The sequence below is a fragment of the Cyanistes caeruleus genome, chromosome 10, assembly GCF_971803275.1.
Source record: "Cyanistes caeruleus chromosome 10, bCyaCae1.hap1.1, whole genome shotgun sequence".
Lineage (NCBI taxonomy): Eukaryota > Metazoa > Chordata > Aves > Passeriformes > Paridae > Cyanistes > Cyanistes caeruleus.
Window position 1 is genome coordinate 16,496,260 of NC_141710.1, and position 21,181 is coordinate 16,517,440.

Here is a 21,181-nt window from a genome sequence, read left to right on the forward strand (position 1 = left end):
CACCCTCCGTGCACCCCAGGATCTCACCTGTGGGAGGCTGATGGTGGTACCCCCCTGTGCACATTCTCTGGGGTTCGTTGTCCCTGGGTGCTACCTCCGGGGACAGCCCCACATCCTCGGATCCCGCATCAGCTCTGGAGAAGCTGCTCCATGCGAAACTCGGTGAGAGAGCTGGTGATACCCTGCTTTAGGTGCCAGAGGCGCCTTGGAGGAGACCATCATCCGCATCTGAGGGTCACCCCCTCCCCGTACTCAGGATGTTTGGCCAACACCTTGCCTGATGTAGTATCTCCCATGCAGGCCACATTGGGGTGTCTAGGGTGGCATCCCCAGGTTGTATCCTACTCAGGACTGTCATTACCCACCAAAAGGGCCTGGGCATCGCCCAGTGTGTCTGCCTGGAGAAAGTGCCCCTTGCTCCCTCTTCCAAAACACGGTGTGGGGGTAGTGCCACCTCTATCAGCTCTTTCTATGAAATGTATTTGGGACAGTTTTGTTCTCCTAACATCCATTTTGGGGAGGGACATCCATTTTGGCAGCTCTGTCCTCTGCATCTAATTTTTGGGAAGAATGCATAGAGAGGACCAGCTTTCTCCTCCCCTGCCCCCATGGAGAAGGAGTGAGAGCTCTCCATGTGCTGCCTGTCTCTGAGCAAGGGGTGTGTGCAAGACCCACTGTACCAATGTACATGTCCCATCCTCAAAGTGAGATTCCTGTGCTCAATCTCTGGTATGGAATAGGGGTGCAGCCCTGCCTCATATCCCATTTCCAGCAGGGCAGCTCTCTTCCAACACTGGTGTTTCCATCACCTCTTTTGTGATGCCCTTTGGTTCCTCCCAGCACAAGCGGTGAGGAGGTGTGTTCTGTGCTCACATGGATGGATGTTGTACTCACCAATCTTCTGGGGAGTCCCTGTTGTCTCTTACCTGCTTAAAGTTGGTTACTCTTCTGGGGAGCAAGTACCATGTGAAGCCAGCTCCCTGTAACACTGTTTGTCATCAATTTGTTGTGTCTGGATTTCCTACATCTGACTTTCCTTTAACCTTTTTGAGCACCTCTTTTTCCATTCTGGGACGCTCTTGGCTTCCACAACATACGACTCTTTACCATTCCTAGGACTTTGGTATTTGAAGGAGTTGTCCTTCCTCCTCTGAAGATTTAGTGTTTACAGTAGGTCTCGCATATGGAGCTGGGATTGCAAAGTGTTTTCAGTTTTATAGCCTCTCAGTGTCTTCTCACTGCACCGAATACCTCTCTAGGCTGTGATTTTGGCTTGTACCCCATGTTGAACAGGGCTGGGCCTGTTGGGGCTTGGATGAGATCTTTGTGGCTGCCTCAGCAGGGGGTGCTCTCCCCTCCTCAGCCAAATTATCCCAGTGCCCAGGTTCCCGTTAGTTCGGGAGGTGCCAGCTTTCAGATGAGGCTTGAAATTTGGAGTCACTCCTTTGACCACAGTCTGGGATGCTTTGCCTCCCTAAATTCCTCCTGACCCAGTGGAGAGCTTTAGTCCTCAGAAGCTTCCCCGTTCTCCCCTGGCAAATAGAAGTCTCCAGTCCTCATTTTCCATAAGTTTCTTCAGCAATATCAGTTGTCTGTGGATCATTTCCTGTCCCTCAGCTGTTGAGTAGTGTTGGGTGCTATGAAACAGCTGCCTCTCCCTGTCTTGGAGGGGACCATGTTCATTGGTGGGAGAAGTGAATTCTCCATGCATGCTGTTTGTAAACAAATGCTTTGGGATCCTTTGAAATGTTTTTCTTGAAGTGAATTCAAACTTGTCTTGAATGAAACATTGCCATGTGGGTGGGAGAGTGCGCAACTATAAACAAAGTTTAGTAATAAATAGCAGTGTCTCACATTGGGAAGAGGGGTCTGGTGGCACTGAAGTTTTGTGCTGTGCCTTTTCATCCTCCTCTATCTCTTTAAGGTTCTACAAAAGGAGGTTGAAGATACATTAACAAAACTCAACAATAAAGCAGCATAGGGAGTTATAATGGGTGATATCAGGGAGAGGGGAAAATCACTCAGGAAGATACCACAAGATCAGTTGTGTCAGAAATGCATGGGATGAGATTTTTGTTGTGACCAGTTCATCTAACTTGTTTGAGAACCGTAAACGGCTCTGGAAGGGAAGGTGCAGCTGATAGGGGGTCGGGGGCTGTGTATGGACAGCCTGTTCCTTAGAGAAGTCCTGAACAATGAGTTGTGCAGTTGGAGCAACATGTGCAAGGCCTGGGGTATGACAGAGAGAGCAAGCCTCACATGGTGTCACCATGAATGCTTCTTCAGGAAAGCTGTCTCTGCTGCCTTCCAGACAGCTGAAGAACATGCTGGTGGTTGGCTGGAACATGGTGGGAACAACCAGAGCAGTCTAGCTGCTCTGAGAAGCCCTGAAGCCCCAGGCAGCATACAAAATAGAATTAAAGAATCATTTTGGTTTGAAAAGACCTTTAAGATCATCAAGTCCAGCTGAAAAGTTTCATGATCCCTGGTAATTGATGTCCATGAGAAAGCGAGCCATTGGCCTGCAGGGAGAATCAGAGACAGAAGGGCAGGAGGCACCTTGGCTGCTTGACTATAAATGCATGGGCAATTAGTGAAAACTAGGAGGAGGTTAACAATGGTGGCATTCAGAAGCTGTGTGACAGGGAAAAGCATTTCTCACACATGTATTCCTCTCAGCTCCTTTCCTGAGGGGATTGCCTTGGGCTGCCTTCTCTCTGGCTTGTGCTGGGCTGCTGTCTGTCAACTGGGCAATGTCCAGGAGTAGGACCCAGGTTAAAGCCCCCTCTGTGAGAGATGAAGTAGATGGCCTTAGGGCAGCTGATGAATGAGGAGGAGGCCCTCAGGTCCCATGGCTCTGCTTTGGACCTTCTGCAGGATCCCTGTGGCATAAACCAAAGTTTTCCTCTCATGTTTTATTAGGAATGGAGGCATCTCAGTTTCCAGAGCCAGCTGGAGCAGGATGTCCAATGTTTCCTCTCACCTCTGTTGCCCAGTCTGAATTCTTCTCACTCTTCCTCCTTTTTTCCAGGCTGTGGATCTCCAGTCTGGTATTCCCTTCAGCTCACCCCATCCCCAAGGCAGTATTACAGCCTCAGTCTTGGTGTGTGGGATTTTTCATTCTTTTGTTTATCTTGTTAATATTTGTTTGCTCTGAGAATCAGAGTTGTGATGGAGCAGCTTCAGTGTTTATATCTCCTTGGAAATGTGAACTGGGGTTCCCCTGGGTGGCTGTGGAGTTGTCGGGCTATGGCAGGAGTTAGTGCTCAGCTTCAAATAATTAAGACCCAAGAGTGGTATCACTTCTGGGTGGCAAGGAGGAGAAATGAGAAGAATTCATGCACCTGGTCCTGAGAAGAGGAGTTGTGAGCAGCAGGAAGGCTGTAGGGTTTTGTTCCTGATGCAGTGGGCTACAGCTGTATGTAACAGGGTGCAGATATCTGTGCCCTTGTTGGCTTTGTGTGTTGCTAATCTCAGAAGTGGAGGCATATGAAGATCAGCTGATGGATGGTGTGAGTGTGGCAGTGCACAGATGTGGTAGACTCTTCCTGGACCTGAGATGCTTTGTGTGGATGTGTCTCACCACGAAGTGTGGAAATACCCTTGGCTGCTAACATTGCACTCATTAGGGAAGGTTTCTTCCTGCAGCTTGAATCTTTTCATTCAGTGTTTCACAGGTAAGAGCTGTATGCTGGTCAGCAGGAGAGCACCTTAGATCAGTGCAGTGCTTGTGAGATGCACATTCTCCATTTCTCCATCAGACCTCCCCCAGGTTTTTCATAGGATTTTGAGCAGACTTTTAAATTAATTTTCTTTTTCTTTTTTTTTTTTTTTTTAATTGAATATCCAACTGTGCCTTGTTTTGTCTGCTTGACACTGGGAGCTTCTTGGGCAAACATTTGTGTGGCTCTTAGAATGACAGAGCTCTCAGTTCCATAGAGGTGCTGCAAGAACAGGACTGTAAATTCTTCTGGGCACCTGTGCCAGTGGGAAGGGAGCGACCATGCTGATGGTCTGTAGTTTGTAGTTTTCTGGGACATAGGCTTCAGTCATGTGTAGATTGTTGTCTCCAACCCAAGTCCATCATGAGAAATGTAGGGTAGCATGGACTTCTCACCAGCCAGGTGTTGTGCATGTTTGCCTCAGCTGAACTACAGATTTGTCTTTTCATGTGGTACAACTCTGAGAATATTCTTATATCAGCTGAAATGTGATTTCTTTTGATTCATTTTCTTATGATCATGTTTCTTATTGATACTGCTCATTTTCTATTGATCAAAATGTGTTCCCACCGGGCGATGCCAAAGGTTAGGCTAAACTTTACAGAGCAGTTTAATGACTGCAATTTGTGTGTCTGGGTAAATCCTTAGCACCTGGCCTGAAGTTATGCCTTGTCTTTTCGTAAATTGTGGAGTGCCTGAAAGTTTGAATTTCTTTTGCCTGTGAAGAAATCACTTTGGTGATCATTTCACTTATCTTCACTTGGCCACCTCCCCTCTTCTAGACTGGAGAGCAGAAAGGCCTCATTCTTCTGCAAGGGGACCACTCCTCTCTCCCTATCCTACTGGTTCTGCATTGCTGGGAGAACACCAGTGATCTGAGGTACAGTGGTGCGATGGTGCTGCTCCTCCTGCTGCTGCTAGTTTCTCCCTCTTACAGGTCTCAATTCCAATTTTAGTTTTATAGCTGTGGTGAGTGATTCCTTGGTCTCAGCTGTGAAGTGAAAATTGGTATCCAGCTAATGACTGGCCCAGTATCTTATCCAGACCTGCTTAATTATCACCTGCTCTCCAAAGCCGGGTATGAGGCAGTGATTAGGACAACACTCTGGAGGCAGAACAAAGCGGGCGCTGCTGGAATTCCCAGTGTAGGGGTCAGATGCCATTGGTATTTGGCGGCCTCATCTCTGCACATGTGCATGAGGAAACGTGTTGATGCTCTCTGAAAGGCTGAGTGATTTATTTTTATTGCAAGGTCTTTTTGAAATTGATGCCAGCGGTGACTGTCCTTCTGGCTGGAAATGTGGGGAGCTGGGGAAGGGATCCTAAACTTAATAAGCAGTGTCAGTTTCTAAGCAGTGGTGAGCGCTGGCATAGTGCCCCTGCCTTTCCTGCCAGCTCTTTGTAGCGTGTGTTGGGGGAGTTGTTTTATTTTGATTTTGGGAACTTTCTAAAATTTATTCTTAATTGGAAACTTTTGCTGTCTCCAGAAGACCTTTGCCTGTCCCATGCCCCTGGTGGAGACTGCTTCCATGTCAGCATGAATTTCATGTTGGGAGAGGATGGCAAAAAGCCTGTGAGTGAAAGGGCCTACAAAACTCCCCTGTGAGCTCACATGGTTTGTGCTGGTCTAAGTGACAGCATTGGCCCTACTGGAAGGTGGCTATCACTTTTTTCCAGTTTCTTGTCAGCCCCTGTCCATTCCATGTGGAGGGTGAGCACTTTACATGAGAGGTCACAGCACCCCATCTGTTGTGCTCCAGAGGATGTGTTTCTGTGCCTGCTGTGAGGTGAGCTGCCCTGGTTAGCAAGGGCCCACTGGAAGTTACTTCAGACATTTTGTATGTAGGTTACTGCAGCCTGTGCCTCTGTCTCCTGAGCTGGATTTGGCAGAGAGCTGCTAACCACTGTCTGCATTCGTGGTGGGGAGTTCCTGTAATGCTGCCCATGCTGAGGGTGGCCCACGGACACTGGAGCTGATTCTAGCTGGAGCTGCTGCTGGAGGCCGTTTCCAAGTGGTGTGGTGGTAGTGGTGGGGGCTGCAGCCGTGCCAGGGCTGAGGTGAAGATGGAGATGGTTAGCTGACAGTAGTCCCTGCCCTGGCCCTGCGTCTGGCCCTGTGTGTCCTGCTGTTCAGACCCAGCTATTAATGACTCTGTAGGTGTCTGGTGTTCTCAGTTGTGGTTGGAGCTGCTCATTGACTGCCATCCAATGTGAAGGCCACATTGGATGGCAGTCACAGCCTGGTTTCTAAGCCCAGGGGTGGCGTTCAGAAAGCCAAGTTCGCCAAATCAGGCTGCAGACCAATTTCCCTAAGGCCTTGTGTGTCCTATGCAAACAATGAAGCTTTACAACAGCTATTGAGCTAGTTTGCAGCCAAAACTGGTCAGAATTTTTTTTTTTTTTACTGAATGTATTTTCTCCCAAAATATGGTGTTATGTTGAAGCCAGCATTTTTCTTAGGGAGGCATTGTTTTCTGTTATGTGTTTGATGGGAATGTTTCTTAATTTTAAGCCTCTTTTGTCATTTCTGAAAAAAAGAGAAAGAAAGGTCAAGAAACCTTTACTTGGCCATGTGAATGCAGCTGTTTTGGTGCAGTTCAGTGTTCTGAAATCATCTGGAGGACTCTGGTCCTCCAAATCCCAGCACAGAGCAAAAACCTACCTTGATGTTTCAGAAGTTGCTGCAAAGTAAATCAGTGTGCCCTGACTGTGGTACAGCTGTGCTCCAGCATGGTTCAGTCTTGGAGGTCAAGGCAAAATGCTATAAGAAAATGTCTCATAAACCACCATAATGGGTCACAATCTGAGCTGGTTTTTTTGTCATTATGGGATGATAGTGGTGGCCCCACTGCTCAGTTTTCTGGTTCCTGCTGAGGTACATCTTTTTTCTAAAGTGAACTCTAGAATTTCATCTAGAACTTTGCTGTTCCCAAATCCCAGACATTGGCTCACCCGCAGGGTGAGTACTGGGTCTTCTGGGTGGTAGTGTAAGCAGTGATGTTCCTTCCTATATGGCTGCAGTGAGAGCAGGATGTTGCTGAGGAGACAGTGTTTTATAAGAAACTCTGAGAAGGAAGATGCTGGCATGCAGGGGTGGAGGTAGATGGTCCATGAGCCCAAGGTCATTGTGCTTGGAGGACTGAGCTTTCAGTAAGTCCCTCTTCACCATCATGCTCCTGGCCTCTTTCTCCTGTGATTTTTTTCACCTGGTCTCCTAGCAGGTGTGAACTCTTGAAGGTGGAGGCAGCCACCCATCGCTATGCAGGTGGCCATGCTTAGGAAAGAAGGGTTTGTGAATATAAGCAAAGAAAATCTGGTTTCCCCTGCAGCTTTTCTGCTGCACACATGGGTTTGGCTTCAATCCTCTATCAGGGTGGGCATCAGGCCCTTTATCTAGACTTGAAAGCTGTATATATAGAGGTGTAGGGAGCATAGCTGAAATTCCTGAAGTCCTTTTTGAGTTCAGCATACTTAAAGGGGTGGGAAGCCTCTTCCATGTCTGCATGGCAGTTGCTGAACTGTTCTGAGCTGAGGGTACCTGCTGTAATGAATTGCTACTCCTCCACCCTTGACTGCATCCAAATAGATAGAACAGTGTTGTGGTTTAAGATATTTGATCTGTGAAAAAGCCTGTGAAGAGAAGCTAGGCTTCCAGAACACAACAGATACTGAGTCCACAGGAAATTGCCTTCATGTTGCACCAGCTTTGCATCGTGCTGCACATCTGATGAGGCAGCAGTCAGGGCTGTGTGTTTTTGGTGTTTCCTATTGATTTCCTCCTTGCTCCATCCCTTGTTTGTTATTCAGAGCCTGCCCTTCTGACCTGTGCTGGATGGATTGTTGTTTTCCAGAAGGGGGATGTGGCACCACGTGGCTACATTACTGTTTGTCCCGCTGGTGCTGGCTTGTTAGGCAGCAGCTGGCAAGTTAAGTAAAACTTAATCCCGCTGGTGGCTGCCGTTAGAAATTTTTGGACCAAATCCTTTTGTAAAGGCTTTTTGGAAGGCATTTCAATAAGGTACAAATAGGGGAATTAGTTTAATCTCTGTGACTTTGTCTGCTTTGTCCATGTGCTTATCTGTGTAATGCCATGGTGGCCTTAAGAGAGAGTGTGAGCTTTTGGGCTGTGAATATCACTGTCTCTGAGGACTGCATTAGCTTGCAGAGCTGAAGCTTTAGTGTTTCCCTGAGCCCCAAAGCTCTTGGTTTCACTTGTTTCCATTGCTATGCTGTTACTACTGTAGCACTAATATTAAACCCATACAGGAATGGGCTGGAACTCTCTGGAGGCTTTGTCAGGCAGAGATGCCTGGTACTGACCTTCCTGTGCGGTGTAACTCTGTATCGCAGCAGAGGCTTGGGACTGTTGTGGTTGTTGTATCAGTTATTTATTAAAGTGGACATGCCAGAGGCATTGTTTTTCCAGTCACAGCTAGCTATGGAGGGCAGCAGAAGCAGCATTTGGGTACCCTGCTCCACTAAATCCTTTGTGGTGATTATCTTCTCACTGGAGTGTCTGTCCTTGTGGCTTGTTGGCTAAAATTTGTTATGATATTAGAGCTGGAGGAAAAGAGGATGCAGTTTGAGCAGTGACTGAGTTGCTGCAGTGGGAGTCTGTCCTTCTGGTCCTGGCTGAAGACAGAAGCTGAAGTGGGAAGGGCTTCCTCACATGACTTGGAGCAAAGCTCTGTTTCTGAGAGAGCTATTACTGGCTGCTCTGTGGGAAGGTCTTTCCTCTGCTGGTTTTTGACCTGCCCCTAGAGTTTGGAGAGGAATTTATTTGCTACGTGGTCCCTCTGATCGCTGGCAGCTGTCTCTGTGATAGGCTGGGTAACAGTGTTTGTGAATTTTTCCTTGTTTGCTAGTGGCTCCAGGCTGGTTCTGGGGACATTGAGAGTCTGTGTTTCAGGAGCTTTGGCTCTGCATGGATTATTATAGCAGGGAAGCCGATGTTAGCACAGTAAACCTGCCCCTGCCTGGGCTTCAAGTCTTTCGCTCGGCATTACTCTGACCACCTACTCATGGTCTTTTTGTATGTCATGATCTCCAAGCAGATAGGTTGTTCCCTGTACACTGCATTGTGCTGTGCTGCTGTTGACAGCCAGAGCAGTGTCAGCAGTGGGTGACAACCTTGGCTTGGTGGCCTGATGCCATCAGGGCAGAGAGAAAGTTGCTGCAGTGCTGATGGCTGTTGCCTGGTTGGCCCTAGGGTGGAGCAGCTTCTTGAACTGAAGCTTTTTTCAGAAGCTGTGATGGATATGCAAACTCCATACTTGTGTCTGCATACAGATAACCAGCTGTCCCAGTTCATTCAGCCCTGCCTAGCTCAACCAGTATGTTAGTGCCATTCACACAGAGACTTGCCTTTGAGCCCAGCTGGGGCTGTACCATACTGGAAATCCATATGGGCCTCAGTGCATGAAGTCTTGCTACTGCACTGTGTTCATTTGAGTTTTCTTACTGGTTTTGTGGCTCTGAGAAGGGTGGATTTTCATGGTTCTGGCTGAAGAGCTGAGTCCCTTATGGCAAACCTGCCTTAGACCTAGAGCTGGTAAATGCACCTTTAGATCCTGAAGGGAGTCCTGTGAGGTGGATTTTTCTTCTAGATTAAAAATGTGTTGTTTCAGCCGGGGACAAAAGGTTAGACTTGGGAAAACTCTTTAAGACTATTCCTTGTCTAGTCTAGTTCACCCCACCTGGAAGTACCAGGGGACTTTGAAGATGTCAACATCTGCATCAGCTTAGGGTAAGCTCTGTGTTTCCTTGGGACAGTTCCAAACTAACACAAACTGTATAACATCTCTGCCAGTGTGCATGATGTTGGAGCTGGGTCTGACTCAGCTGTGCCATGTAGAAGGCTTTGTAGATTTGAGGTGGGGACTGTGTCTGGCCATGTTGACTGAGGGGTCCAGCTGTGCTCCTGGTTTATCAACATGTGATGCTGGCACTAAGTGTTTGTGGTCACTCTATATGTAACTTACAGGAGACATGCTTCAAGGGCACTTAATGTCAGTGTTGCAGATAATTAGGAAGCTGAAAACCAGGGTGGTCTTGTAACTGGACTTACCAGCAGATCCACAGACACTGGAAATGGCCCTAATGCAGTAATAACATGTGATGAGTATTTCTGGACTGCCTTTGGGAATAGTTAATGTAGAATGTGTAGAATGACCAGTTCAACACAGTTACTGAGCTCATGGGATATTTACAGACTAGTGGACAGGTTGTGCAGCCTTCCACTGCACTCTTCCATCCTTGAAGGACCTAAGAGTTGGCAGTTATGGCTTTCCAACCCTCCACAAGAGGAACATTTAATGTCATGTGATGGTGATTTCTGGACGACAGTGGCCATTTCCCAGCCTTTGGTGCAGTTGTCAGAGACAGCAGGTGGAAGGCTTTGCATGGTATGTGACAGGGTCAGATCCAGGAGTTGACAGTGTCAAAGAAAAGCAGCAGTTGGACCTGGTGCTACAGTGATCCAAAACACTGTCCTCTTTTAAACTAAGGGGGAGCTTACCCTCTTGTTGAAAAGGAAGATGATTCCTGGTGTAGAGGTGAGTCCTGGTAGGACCTGAACTGAATTCTCTAAATGGGAGCTGTGAAGACTTTTAATTTGCTGTAATGTATTGGCTTTCATCTGCTTTCTGGACCTCTAGTTGAGTAAGTCATGTGCCAGCACATGCTTGCTTTGGTTAGGACTGGAGCACCTTTCTTGTCTCTTTCTTCCAAGAGTTGAACAGTATTTTCATGCTTGCTGGGTTGTTGGCTGGAGGGCAAGCCTGGCTGGCCTGGTAAAGAATGCTTGGTAGGCATCACTTGTATTCAAGGGTTTGGCCCTCTGTCTTTAATGGAGTTTGGTGAATAAGATTGAATTTAGTGAAATTGGTGAAGCATATAAAAGGCTACTAAAAAGCTCTGTTTGCTGAGTTTTTATACAGGGAATTTTTTGTACTATCCACTGCATGATACTGTCAAAAGCAGATGAGGAAGAAAAAGAATGAGTATCCCTGGCCTAGCAATGGTCAGAGAAGTTTCTTATGGGTGTTCAGACCCCTCATACTCTCTTCTGCCCATTTTTCAGTGTTTGCCCATTTTTCAGAGTATTGCAATAGCTTGGGATCAGGGACAGAATTCTCTTTGCCACCATGCAGCTGTTGTGACACTGAAAGGCTCTTTGCGTGAGTCCTTTTCATTGTCTTTGGCAAATGTTTTGTGGTGAAAGTTTGCTATGAACTTTATTAACTGCCTGTTGGTTTTATTGGGGTTCTCTGTATGTCTTACAGACCCAGTTAGGAGAGCTGTTGCTGATGGCAGCCCAGCTGGATGTGCAGAGTAGGTACAGCCATCTATAGCTTGTCATGCTTCAAGACCCCTTCCCATTGGGTAAGAGGTTGAACCGGTTTCCTGGGGAGACTCTTGCAAAATTGTTTATGTAAAGAGAGAGTAATGTGAGCTGGTCAGTGTCTTGAGGACAGGACACATGTGGAGGGTGCTTTGTCATCTCCTCATGGAGATCTGTCATTAAATTAAATTAATTATTAACATGATGGGGGAAAATGAACCTTGCTCCTCTTCCCCACAGACATCTGCTTTGGTCTGTGTGGTCCTAGATCTGCTCTGGAGGTATCTGGCTGGCAGAAGGGAGCTCCTAGAGCATAGGGCTGGTGCTGGGCAGGGATGCTGTGCTGGCTGCCCATGATGACGAGGTGCTGGTGAGCAGACTGTTCTGTGTTTCCCCAGGTGTGGAAGTCCAATCTTTCAGACTCTGTTTCCCACCCTCCCCCTCTTCCCAATTTCCCCCTCTTCTCCTCTCCTTGCTCTCCCACTGAGTTGATGCTTTTCCAGGAATGAGCTGTACTGCTGGCCCAGCACATTCCACAGCAGCAGCGCTTTCTTGGCAGGAGCTTCACTTGCTGTTAGAAAAAGCAGGACTGACTTGGTGTCCCTCAGCTGAGGGCCAGAAAAGGAAGGCCTGGTCTTGCATTCCTCATGGTGTGTGCAGAGCCTTCACAGGCATCATGGCCTTCTCCCTTGGTTGTGTATGTGCAAACATCACACTGTCCCCCCCAGCAGCCCTTGGGGCTCTTTACAGCTCCTCACAGTCGCCTTAACCAGTGTGAAGTCCCTGGACATTGCAGGGAAGGCTATTGCTCTTCTAGCCAGCCTAGAAAGGGGGGAGTGAGTTCTCTCTCATGGGGAGTTGCAAGGAGCTCCCTGTGGGGCTCGAACACCTCATTCACAAGCTTCTTGATAAGCTGGTGTTGTGTCCTTTGCATTTTGTTACCAGCAGTAGCCAGATAAACCCTTTGTCTACCTCTGCACTTTTTTCACTTCTCTCCCTTTTCCTCTGTCGACAGGAGCTGGCGTTTTGCAGCTCTGCCTTGTGGGCTCTTCCTGCTGTCTGTGTCCAGATGGAGCTAAGTGTCATAGCAGACCCAGCCTCCTTTCTCCGGTGTGCTTGCTGTCTTACAACATTAGTGTGAACCACAGCAACCACATCAGGATTTTACCCTGTCTCATACACATCTCTGGCTGGGGCCTCCTCTTTGGGCCTGTTTCCTCTCCCACCCTGAACATAAGCCCAGCTTTTGGCCACTGTTACTATATCTGTGGAATTGTCTCCATTCCCTGAAGGTCATTTCTGCAGATGTTTAACCTCAAATCTTTTTTTCTCACAGTGAGTCCCTGCACTTGTCTTGTGCAGGGCTTGTGTTGGGCTACGTAAGCTTTTAGTTATCGAGGAGCTGAAATTGAGCTACTAAGGTGAAGAACCTGACTTGGCTTCTGCTGGAAGTTCCCGTTTGTCCTGATTTCCAATTCAAAGAGAAAAAGTGTCACTGAACCTTCGGGGGCCTGCAGAATGCTTCCTTTGATGATGTCTGTAAATGTCCTTCCGGAGGTTGGAAGCATCGCTTGGGTAGGGCGGGATTAATTAGCGTGGAGGTGCCTCCTGCAGTCCCCTGCAGCTTCCTGCAGCCGGTCGGTCGGTGGAGGACAGGCCTGTCGGGCTTGGTTGCAGAGCAGGGCTGCAGCCTGATGGTCACTCAAGGATCAAGGTGGGAGGGGCCGGCAGGGCTCTGGCTCACCTTCAAATCAGTTTGTAGCTTTGCTTTGATAAGTGCTGCTCCTGGGCAGGCCTCTGAGCCTGGGTGGCTCCTTCCTAAATGCCATTCCTTTTCCAGTCTTTGGACTAGGTGAACAGGAGGTCTGATCTCTGTCATCTCCCACCCAGTCAGTGATGCCTGTAGGACTGAGCACAGATCCAGCTGGAGCCAAGCATTGCCCAGACCCAGAGGCTCTGCTTGTCCTGGTGTTTGTCCAGTGGAGTGATTGCAAATGTGTTTATGAGGACTTCTCAGGGAAAACAGTTGGCATATGGGATGTCTGTTCAGCCCTTTCCTGACTGACCATGGAGGCAAAGCACAGAAAGCTGGGAGTGGTGCATGAGGAGGCTGTGGGGCAGCAGAAGTGAACATGGTTGAGGGAGGCTCTAGGCCCATAGCAGGGGGATTGGAACTTTAAGCTCCTTTCCAACCCAAACCATTCTCTGAAAACGAAAGAGTCTACTCTTGAGTAGTGCAGGTAGTATGGAATGGTAATATGAAATGGAATGACCTTTGAGGAGTCCTCGTGGTTCTCCTTGGACTTGTTAGGAGGGGTGGCTGTTCCTGCACAAACGCAGAGTTGTGTTACTGTTGCAGTAACAGGACAGCTGCTAAAAGATGCTTTGTGCTTTTTGATTCTTGAAAAGCACACCAAGTAAAGACAGTGCTGCAAAGCAGTTCATGTTCACATGGGGTCCAGGAGGACAACAGCTCCTCTGGGGAGGAAGGTCCAACAGAATGAAACCTTCTACAAATCTGTCTCCCTTTTTATCTTGTGCTGCAGTATAGAGGAGCAGTGCAGAATACCCTGTCTGGGAGCTTGCAAGGGGAATTAAATGGGAGAGTGACAGTCTGTTTATGGTCGGAGAGCCCTTCTCACCCCAGTGTCATGCAATTTGTACTCCTCTTTGCACAGGAGGTGAAAATACAGTGAGGGAGACCCAAAGAGTGCCTTGGCTTACAGAGACAGCTCAAATCCTCTAATCCTGTTTGATGCATCCTGTTTGCCTGCAAAACCCGAGGTCTCGCAAATACACGTGTGATCGCTGCCATGTGTATTCTTTGGTTAGGCCTGTAGCCCTTGGGTGAATTGTATCTCCGTGGGAATCAGACATATCATGTCTGGGCTTAATCTAACAGGCACGTATTTCCCAACTGAAATCCCAACACTCGTAGAGAATTTCCCTGTCCAATTTTTTCTTCTGGTGAAATGGCTGCAGAGCTCATCCCTGTGGCCTCAGCATTGTCTTATGGAAGAGATGAGGATTTTTCTCTAGAGCCAGGAGCTGCTCATATTTGGGTAGTAAAACATGAAGGTGCTTTCTTTTGCTATGCAGCATTATTAATCTGTACAATTATTTGGAAGCAAGACATCCCTGCCCTAAGGGGAATGTACAATAGGTCTTGAAAATAAGATCACATTTCTAGTGTGTAAATCCCTGAAGCTTGTGCTGTTGGGTAGAAGTGTCTCCTGATGATTTTTTGTTTGACTGGGTTTTTTTTCTTCCTTTCTGAGCTGTAGAAGATCAGGGCTGTTAAGGTTACAGGAATGACCAACCTAATTGTGCACTTCTGGAATGTTGTAACAGAAGATTGTTTATAATTTAATTTCTGGGCTTCGCACTGTTGGAAAGAACGTTGCTGTTCTGTAAAGAACAGAACTGCTGTTCTGTTTCCTCTGAATAATTGAGGAGACATTTACTTTTTTCATCTGCTCTACTAATTTTGCATCTTTTTAGTATGAAATTGTCCCTGCTCGGTTGTCTTCTCAATCTTTGCATGTCCCCTGTTTTTCATCGTGGCCATCGAGTTGTCCAACATACTTGAGAGATCCCCATCCCTATCTCCCTTCTTGGTACTGACCCCTCTGATTAAGCTTTTGTGTTTGCCTCCACATCTGTGATTTCTCTCTGAGTATCCTCCCCGCTGCGAGCCCTTAGATAGTCAAGTTGGGTGATGGGACTGCCAAAGACAAGTGGTAATTGCTGCTGGGCTCCAAGCCTGCCTCCAAATCTGGGGTTCAAATCCTGTGGAGACCTTTGTCCATGCCTCTTAGATTTCTTCTTTCACTGGGCTTGTATTACTCCATCAGAGTTCATCGCAGGGACCTCGCTCTAGCTAGCGGATGCTGCTGAGGAGAGACCAGAGCTGGCTGAAGCTAGAAACTCGCTTGTATCCGCAGCCTCAGCCAGGCTGGAGGCCACCGAGGGGAAACGAGGAGGCTGGAACACAGCAGCTGCGCTGGTGATGTGTGCGCAGCCGGGGTCTGACACGGCACGGCCGTCTCCACGCCTTGGGGTTTATGGCCTCCTTTCTCTCCCGTGCACACTCTCTTGATCCCCACCTTCCTTTCATTCCTAGGACATGACTCTGTGATATAAAATACCCTCTAATTTCCTGAGTCGGGCTGGAACTCCCCGGAGAAGGCAGTGTCTGCATGCCCGTCCCTCACCCGCCTCTGCATCCATATTCCAGGCTGCCAGCTGCTCCCGCCGGCAAGGCAGCGGGAGGGAAACTGGGAGCGTGGCATCTTCCCAGGCCGTGGGGAGAGGGGTCTGCTGGCTCCAAAGGAAGAGCTGGTGGGAGGGTAGGGATGGAGCCAGGGTTGGAGCTGGGTTTCCTTTGCTTCCCTCCCTGCTGCCGGGGTTGTCCCTTCCCCTCCCCCAGCTGCATGGGAGCAGATGTGCTGCTTGTGTCAGCCCTGGCAGCCCCCTCCGCACAGCCCGGCCGGGCTCCTGCGCAGCCAGAGCCTCGTCCCCTCCTCCTCTTCTTCCTCCTCCTCCTCCTCCCCCCGGCTTGGCCCCGTGTCACTGGGGATGGCGGTGGAATCATCCGCCCACTCGGCCTGCCTCCCCTGTAACCCTCCCTCCTTCCTCCCTCCCGCAGGTCTCTTTGTTGGAAAATTCAAGGCAGATGAGTGCCGGGGAGCGCTGGGCCTGCGGGCCAGGCGCTGAGCTGCTGCTCGGCCTCGGCATGCAGGGCAATTCTCTGGGCAGGGCAGCAGCACCGAGGGTCCTGGACTCGCATTCGCCTGGGCAAGGCTAGGGTTGCCTCCACATGAAAGGGTTTTTTTCCTGGCCACCATTCTTAGCCGTGTTGCACCCAGTCCCCAGCAGGACATTGGTACATTCAAAACCTGACAGTAAACTCAAAGCAGTCCCTCTTAAATCAGCCTTAGGCAGATGTTTTCCCTGGGCTCTGGGGAAAGGAAAGGCTTGCTGAGAACTGAGAGAGCTCGAACTCCTTCTGGGTTTGCTCTTTCAGAGTTCCCGAGCTCATACCGTATCAGGTGGGTGCTGTTCCCAGCACATTGACGGGATGGTCAGGCCAGTTTGATCTCATGGCTGCCTCCCCGTTCAAGCGCGGAGCAGAGACGTGGCACTGCTCACAGCTCCCCCAGAGGCTGCTCGCTCAGTGCCTTCTGACGTGTGAACCTGCGGTCGCGTCCGTGCGAGAAGTGTGACTGGAAGAGTGGTGAGAGGTGGGAGGAGGAAGGGAAGGCTGCAGTTCAGGCTCGGACTGGAAAGGAATGCAGGGCATGGATAGCTGGGATGGTGTGAGGGGTGACAGATGTGAGCAGCGCTGCAGAGATATTCCTGCTTGGCATGTGCCTGACTCCAGCACTATCAGTTTTTGCTCTGTAGAGTCTAAATATATAATCCATTGTGCTCTGGCATCTGGGTGATAAAGAGTGATAAATAATGTAGTAGCTGGGGAAGGAGGGAGAAAACTGCTCGGGGTGGAGCTGACCCCTGGGATGTCTGGGGCAGCCGCAGGGTAATAAGAGTGAGGAGGGATCAGCTCTCAGGACAGAGGGAGCTTGTTCTCCATCAGGCATTGCAGCTGAGGCTCAATGGGCGGGTCTTGGGGTTGGTTTCCTCTGTCCCCACTGAAAGTGGAATAGTTGACTTGTGCTGAGCGGTTGGTCACCTTGACCCAGCAAATCTATCACCCTGTCCCTTCACCCACAGGCAGGGCTCTGTGTCCCTGAGCAGGCAGCATGTAGCACTGAAAATTGGCTCTGCCTGAAGTTCTCTCTAGGAATTGGATGCAGTCCAGGCTGCTGGCGACAGTATGAATGGATGCTAGTGCAGCCAGGGCAGGGTGCATGTGTGTGTGCACTTGGAATTGAGATGACAACTTGCCTGCATTGGAAAGGGCTGATGTGGGCACCAAAGAAGGTGGGTCCCAAAGGGACTGCCTGTATTTGACATTCATCTGGGCTGCAGGGGCTTTGGGCAGAGGCTGGCACAGAACATGCTGAAGAAGCATTAAGCTAGCAGGGTTTTAATCCATCATCACTGCTCCTTTCCTGCTTTTCCTGCTTCTCCATCTGTGCAAGAGGAATTAACACACATCCTGGGAGTGGATTAGACTGCTCAAACCATGACCACCTCATCTGTGCCTTCTGGGGATGGGTAGCCTTCGTGCAGTCCCTTTGCTGGCTCTCCAGTTTTGTCAGGGATTGTGAGTGCCAGCTGCCAGCAAAGGCCTGTTGACATGCTACCTCTCACCCCGTGGGACAAGCCTTTGCTGAGCGTGTGTGACACTGGTGCAACCAGTGGGGCTGGCAGGGTGGAGCAAGCCTGCTCCCCAGGTCTAGGCTTCCAGCACTGTGCATTTTCCTTTTGCTGATGCCTTATGAGTGTTGGCAAGCCTTGTGTCCTGTTTTCAGGGACAGCTGGGGCAGCTGTTGGCACACCAGGGAGCACAGCCAGGAGCCCAGAGCACCTGTTTCTCCAAGCCCCAGCGTGCTGCAGCTCGATGGCACTCTGGGGCAATGGGTCACAGCTCTGTGTCCCACTTTTGCATCCTCTTCGATTCTCCGTGAGTTGGGGACTGGCTTGGGGACCTTTTGGAGCTGTTGATAGGATTCCGCTTCTGAGTAGTGTTAGATACTTATAATCTATGTACTTTTAATACATAATTTCTCTTGGTTTCACATCTTTTACTTTGTTCTCTTTTGTTGGACTCTCCTGCTCCTCCTGCCCCCCTATAATTTATTCACTATTTAGTTACTTCATGTTTTAAGCATAATATGTGTCAAGCGACCTGTCTTGGTTTAGGGGGAACGTAGTATCACAAACTAATTGTTATATATCTTTGTATTAAATTGGAATGCTTAAAATGTTGTCATTGGATAGAAAAGGAAATAGGCTTGTTAAAGCCTATTTTGGCATTTGATTTATCAAAGATAGTAGTAATTGAATCTTCTGAATTTGCAAGTTGTTTTAATTGCATATTCTCTGTGGGAAAAGTATTTAGGGATACAGTGATATTTAAAATAAAAAAAAAACAAACCCAAACTTTCTCCAAAGAAAACTGATTTTTTTTTTACTTCTGGGAAAGAACAAAGTTAGTGCTTCTTTCACTGTGAAGGCTGGTAATAACATAGCTGTTTGTGTAATACAGGGACATAACATTATGGCACAACTATAAAGCTTAAAGTGATGTTGAAATATTATGTATGTAATTAAAAAGCAACAGTATCATTTGGTAGGCAGCATGTTTAATGTTTTTCACTTTCATCTATTAGAAATCTCTGGCATAGTTTGTGATTCTTTCAGATCATTATAAATAGGCTTACATTATGTATTTCTTTAGAAATAAGCAAACTGGTAGAAATATGTCTGCTGGAAATACAGTACAGCAGAAACAGTCTGGGAGGTTGCTGGAGTGTGTGGAAGAACTTCCTGATACAGCGGGTGGGGAAGGCAAGCACTGGACCTGTTGTTTGTGAACAGAGAACTGTTGGGTGATGCGATGACTGGAGGCCTTGTGCACACAAATCACAACATGATAAAGAGTTTTTGATTCTCAGAGAAATAAGGAGGGGGATCAGCAGAATTGCCACCTTGGACTTGCAGAGGGCAGACTTTGGCCTGATTAGGGACTTGGTTGACAGAGTCCTTTGAGAGGCTGTCCTGAAGGGTGAAGGAGCCCAGGAAGGCTGGATATTCTTCAAGAAGGAAATCTAAAAGATGCAGGGGCAGGCTGTCCCTATATGCTTGGAAGACAAGCCAGCGGGAAAGAACAATGGCCTGGCTGAGCAGAGAGGTTTTTCTCAAACTCAGGAAAAAATAAAGTATTTTACCTTTGGAAGAAGGGGAGGCAACTCAGGAGTGCTACAACGATGTTGTGAGAAAGAGCTAGAAGGGCCAAAGCCCAACTGGAACTTACCTGGCTACCCCTTAAAATGTTTTTACAAATAATGTCAGCAACAAAATGAGGGCTAAGGAGAATCCATCTTTTATTGGATGTGGGGGGAAACAGTGACAAAGGGTGAGGAAATGGCTGAGGTACTTAATGTCTTCTTTGCCTCAGTCTTCAGTAGCAAGATCAGCTGTTCTCAGGTGCCCAGCCCTCTGATCTGGGAGACAGGGACAGGGAGCAGAATGAATGTAATCCAAGAGGAAATGGTCAGCAACCTGCTATGCCACTTAGATAGACGAAAGTCTATGGGTCCAGATGGGATCCACCCAAGGATACTGAGGGAGCTGGTGGAAGTGCTCACTGAGTCACTGTCATTTACCAGCAGTCCTGGTCAACCAGGGAGGTCCTGGGTGACTGGAGGTTGACAAATGTGATGCTCGTCTACAAGGAGGGCCAGAAAGAGAATCCAAGGGAAGTACATGACTGTCAGCCCAACTTCAGTGCCAGGGAAGGTCATGGGGCAGATAATCTTGAGTGCCATCATGAGGCATGTACGGAACAGCCAGGCAATCAGACCCAGCTGGCATGGGTTTTGGAAAGGCAGGTCCTGCTTGACCAACCTGATCTCCTGTGACAACGTGGGGCAGTTTAATGGATGAAGGAAAGTCTGTGGTTGTTATCTACTTGGGCTTTAATAAAGCCTTTGGCATTATTTCCCCCAGCATTCTCCAAGAGAAACTGGCTGCTCATGGCTTGGACAAGTACATTTTCTCTGGGTGGAAAACTGGATGGTTGGGCCCAGGAGGTTGTCAGGAATGGAGCTACATCTATTGACTGCTCACAGTGGTATTCCCCAAGGCTCACTACTGGGGCCAGTCCTGTTTAATATCTTTATCAGTGATCTGGTCATGGGGATTGAGGGCACACTCAGTTCACAGGTGACTAAGTTGGGTGGGAGTGTTGATGTGCTGGAGGGTATGATGGCTCTGCAGAGAGGTCTGGACAGTCTGGATTGACAGGCCAAGGCCAGTTGTGTGAGGTTTGACAAAGCCAAGTGCTCAGTCCTGCACCTGGGTCACAACCCCCAGCTCTGCAGGCTGGGGGGAAGGCAGCCTGGAAAGCACCTGGGGTTGCTGGTTGACAGTGGCTGAACATGAGGCAGCATGTGCTCAGGTGGCCAAAAAAGTTGATGTCATTGTGGGTTGTGTCAGCAGTAGCGTGGACAGCAGGACCAGGGCAGTGACTGTCCCCTGTACTTGGGACTGGTGAGGTCACGCCTTGAACCCTGTGTTCAGTTTTGGGCCCCTCCCTACAAGACAGACATTGAGATGCTGGAGTGTGTCCAGAAAAGGGCAACAGAACGGGGCAAGGGTCTGGAGCACAAGTTCTGTGAAGAGCAGCTGGGGGAGCTTAGTCTGGAGAAAAGGAGGCTCAGGAGGGACCTTATCACTCTACAACTCCCTGAAAGGAGGGTGTATTCAGGTGGGGATTGGTCTCTTCTCCCAAATAGGAAGCAACAGGACAAGAAGAAATTGCCTCAAGTTGTGCCAGGGGAGGTTTAGATTTGACATAAGGAATATTTCGTCACCAAAAGGGTCGAGCACTGAAACAGACTGCCCAGGGGAGGGGTGGAGTCACCATCCCTGAAGGTATTTAAAAGATGTGTAGATGTGGCACTTGGGGACATGATTTGGTGGTGGCCTTGGCAGTGCTTGGGTAATGGTTGGACTTGATGATCTTAAAGGTCTTTTCCAACCTAAATGATTCTGAGTCTGTGATGTGCACCTGAATTTTGGCCTGGGTTGCCTGAAGTTGAGTACAAATACCCATCTGGGAAAGTCTCCTTTTCCTCTGAAGTCCTGAACCCAGCTCTGACTGCCTCCTCTCCTCTCTGCAGGGTGGTGAAAGAAGAGATCTCGGATGACAATGCCAAGCTTCCCTGCTTCAATGGCCGGGTGGTGTCGTGGGTAAGCAAGTCCCTTGCTTCAGTATCTCTCAGCCTGTTTTGCCCTCTCTGAAAGCACCGTTTGGATGTGGAGTGCCAAGTAAAGCACAGGGGCTGCTCCATGCTGTTGGTGTGCTGGTGCTCACGAAGCTGATGAGCTGGATCCCCACACTCCAGTCCCTCAGCTGGAGAGGGAGCTCTCTGTGATGCTGGGTCCTCTGTGCCAGGGAAGATGTGGGATACCTCTATGAAGAGCT

The 21,181-nt window shown here is 48.7% G+C and overlaps 1 protein-coding gene across 6 annotated transcripts in view; it reads left to right on the plus strand.

Moving 5' to 3' along the window:
• DVL3 (dishevelled segment polarity protein 3) overlaps positions 1–21,181 on the plus strand; it is a 34,020-nt gene that overhangs the window by 990 nt on the left and 11,849 nt on the right. For 5 of the 6 annotated variants that reach the window (XM_086844681.1, XM_086844684.1, XM_086844683.1 and 2 more), the window contains one exon: positions 20,877–20,946. In XM_086844681.1, coding sequence (XP_086700807.1) covers positions 20,877–20,946 — 70 coding nt within the window. Of the gene's footprint in view, positions 1–3,353; positions 3,678–20,876; positions 20,947–21,181 lie in introns of those variants that run through there. The other variant, XM_086844688.1, reaches the window with a different exon arrangement.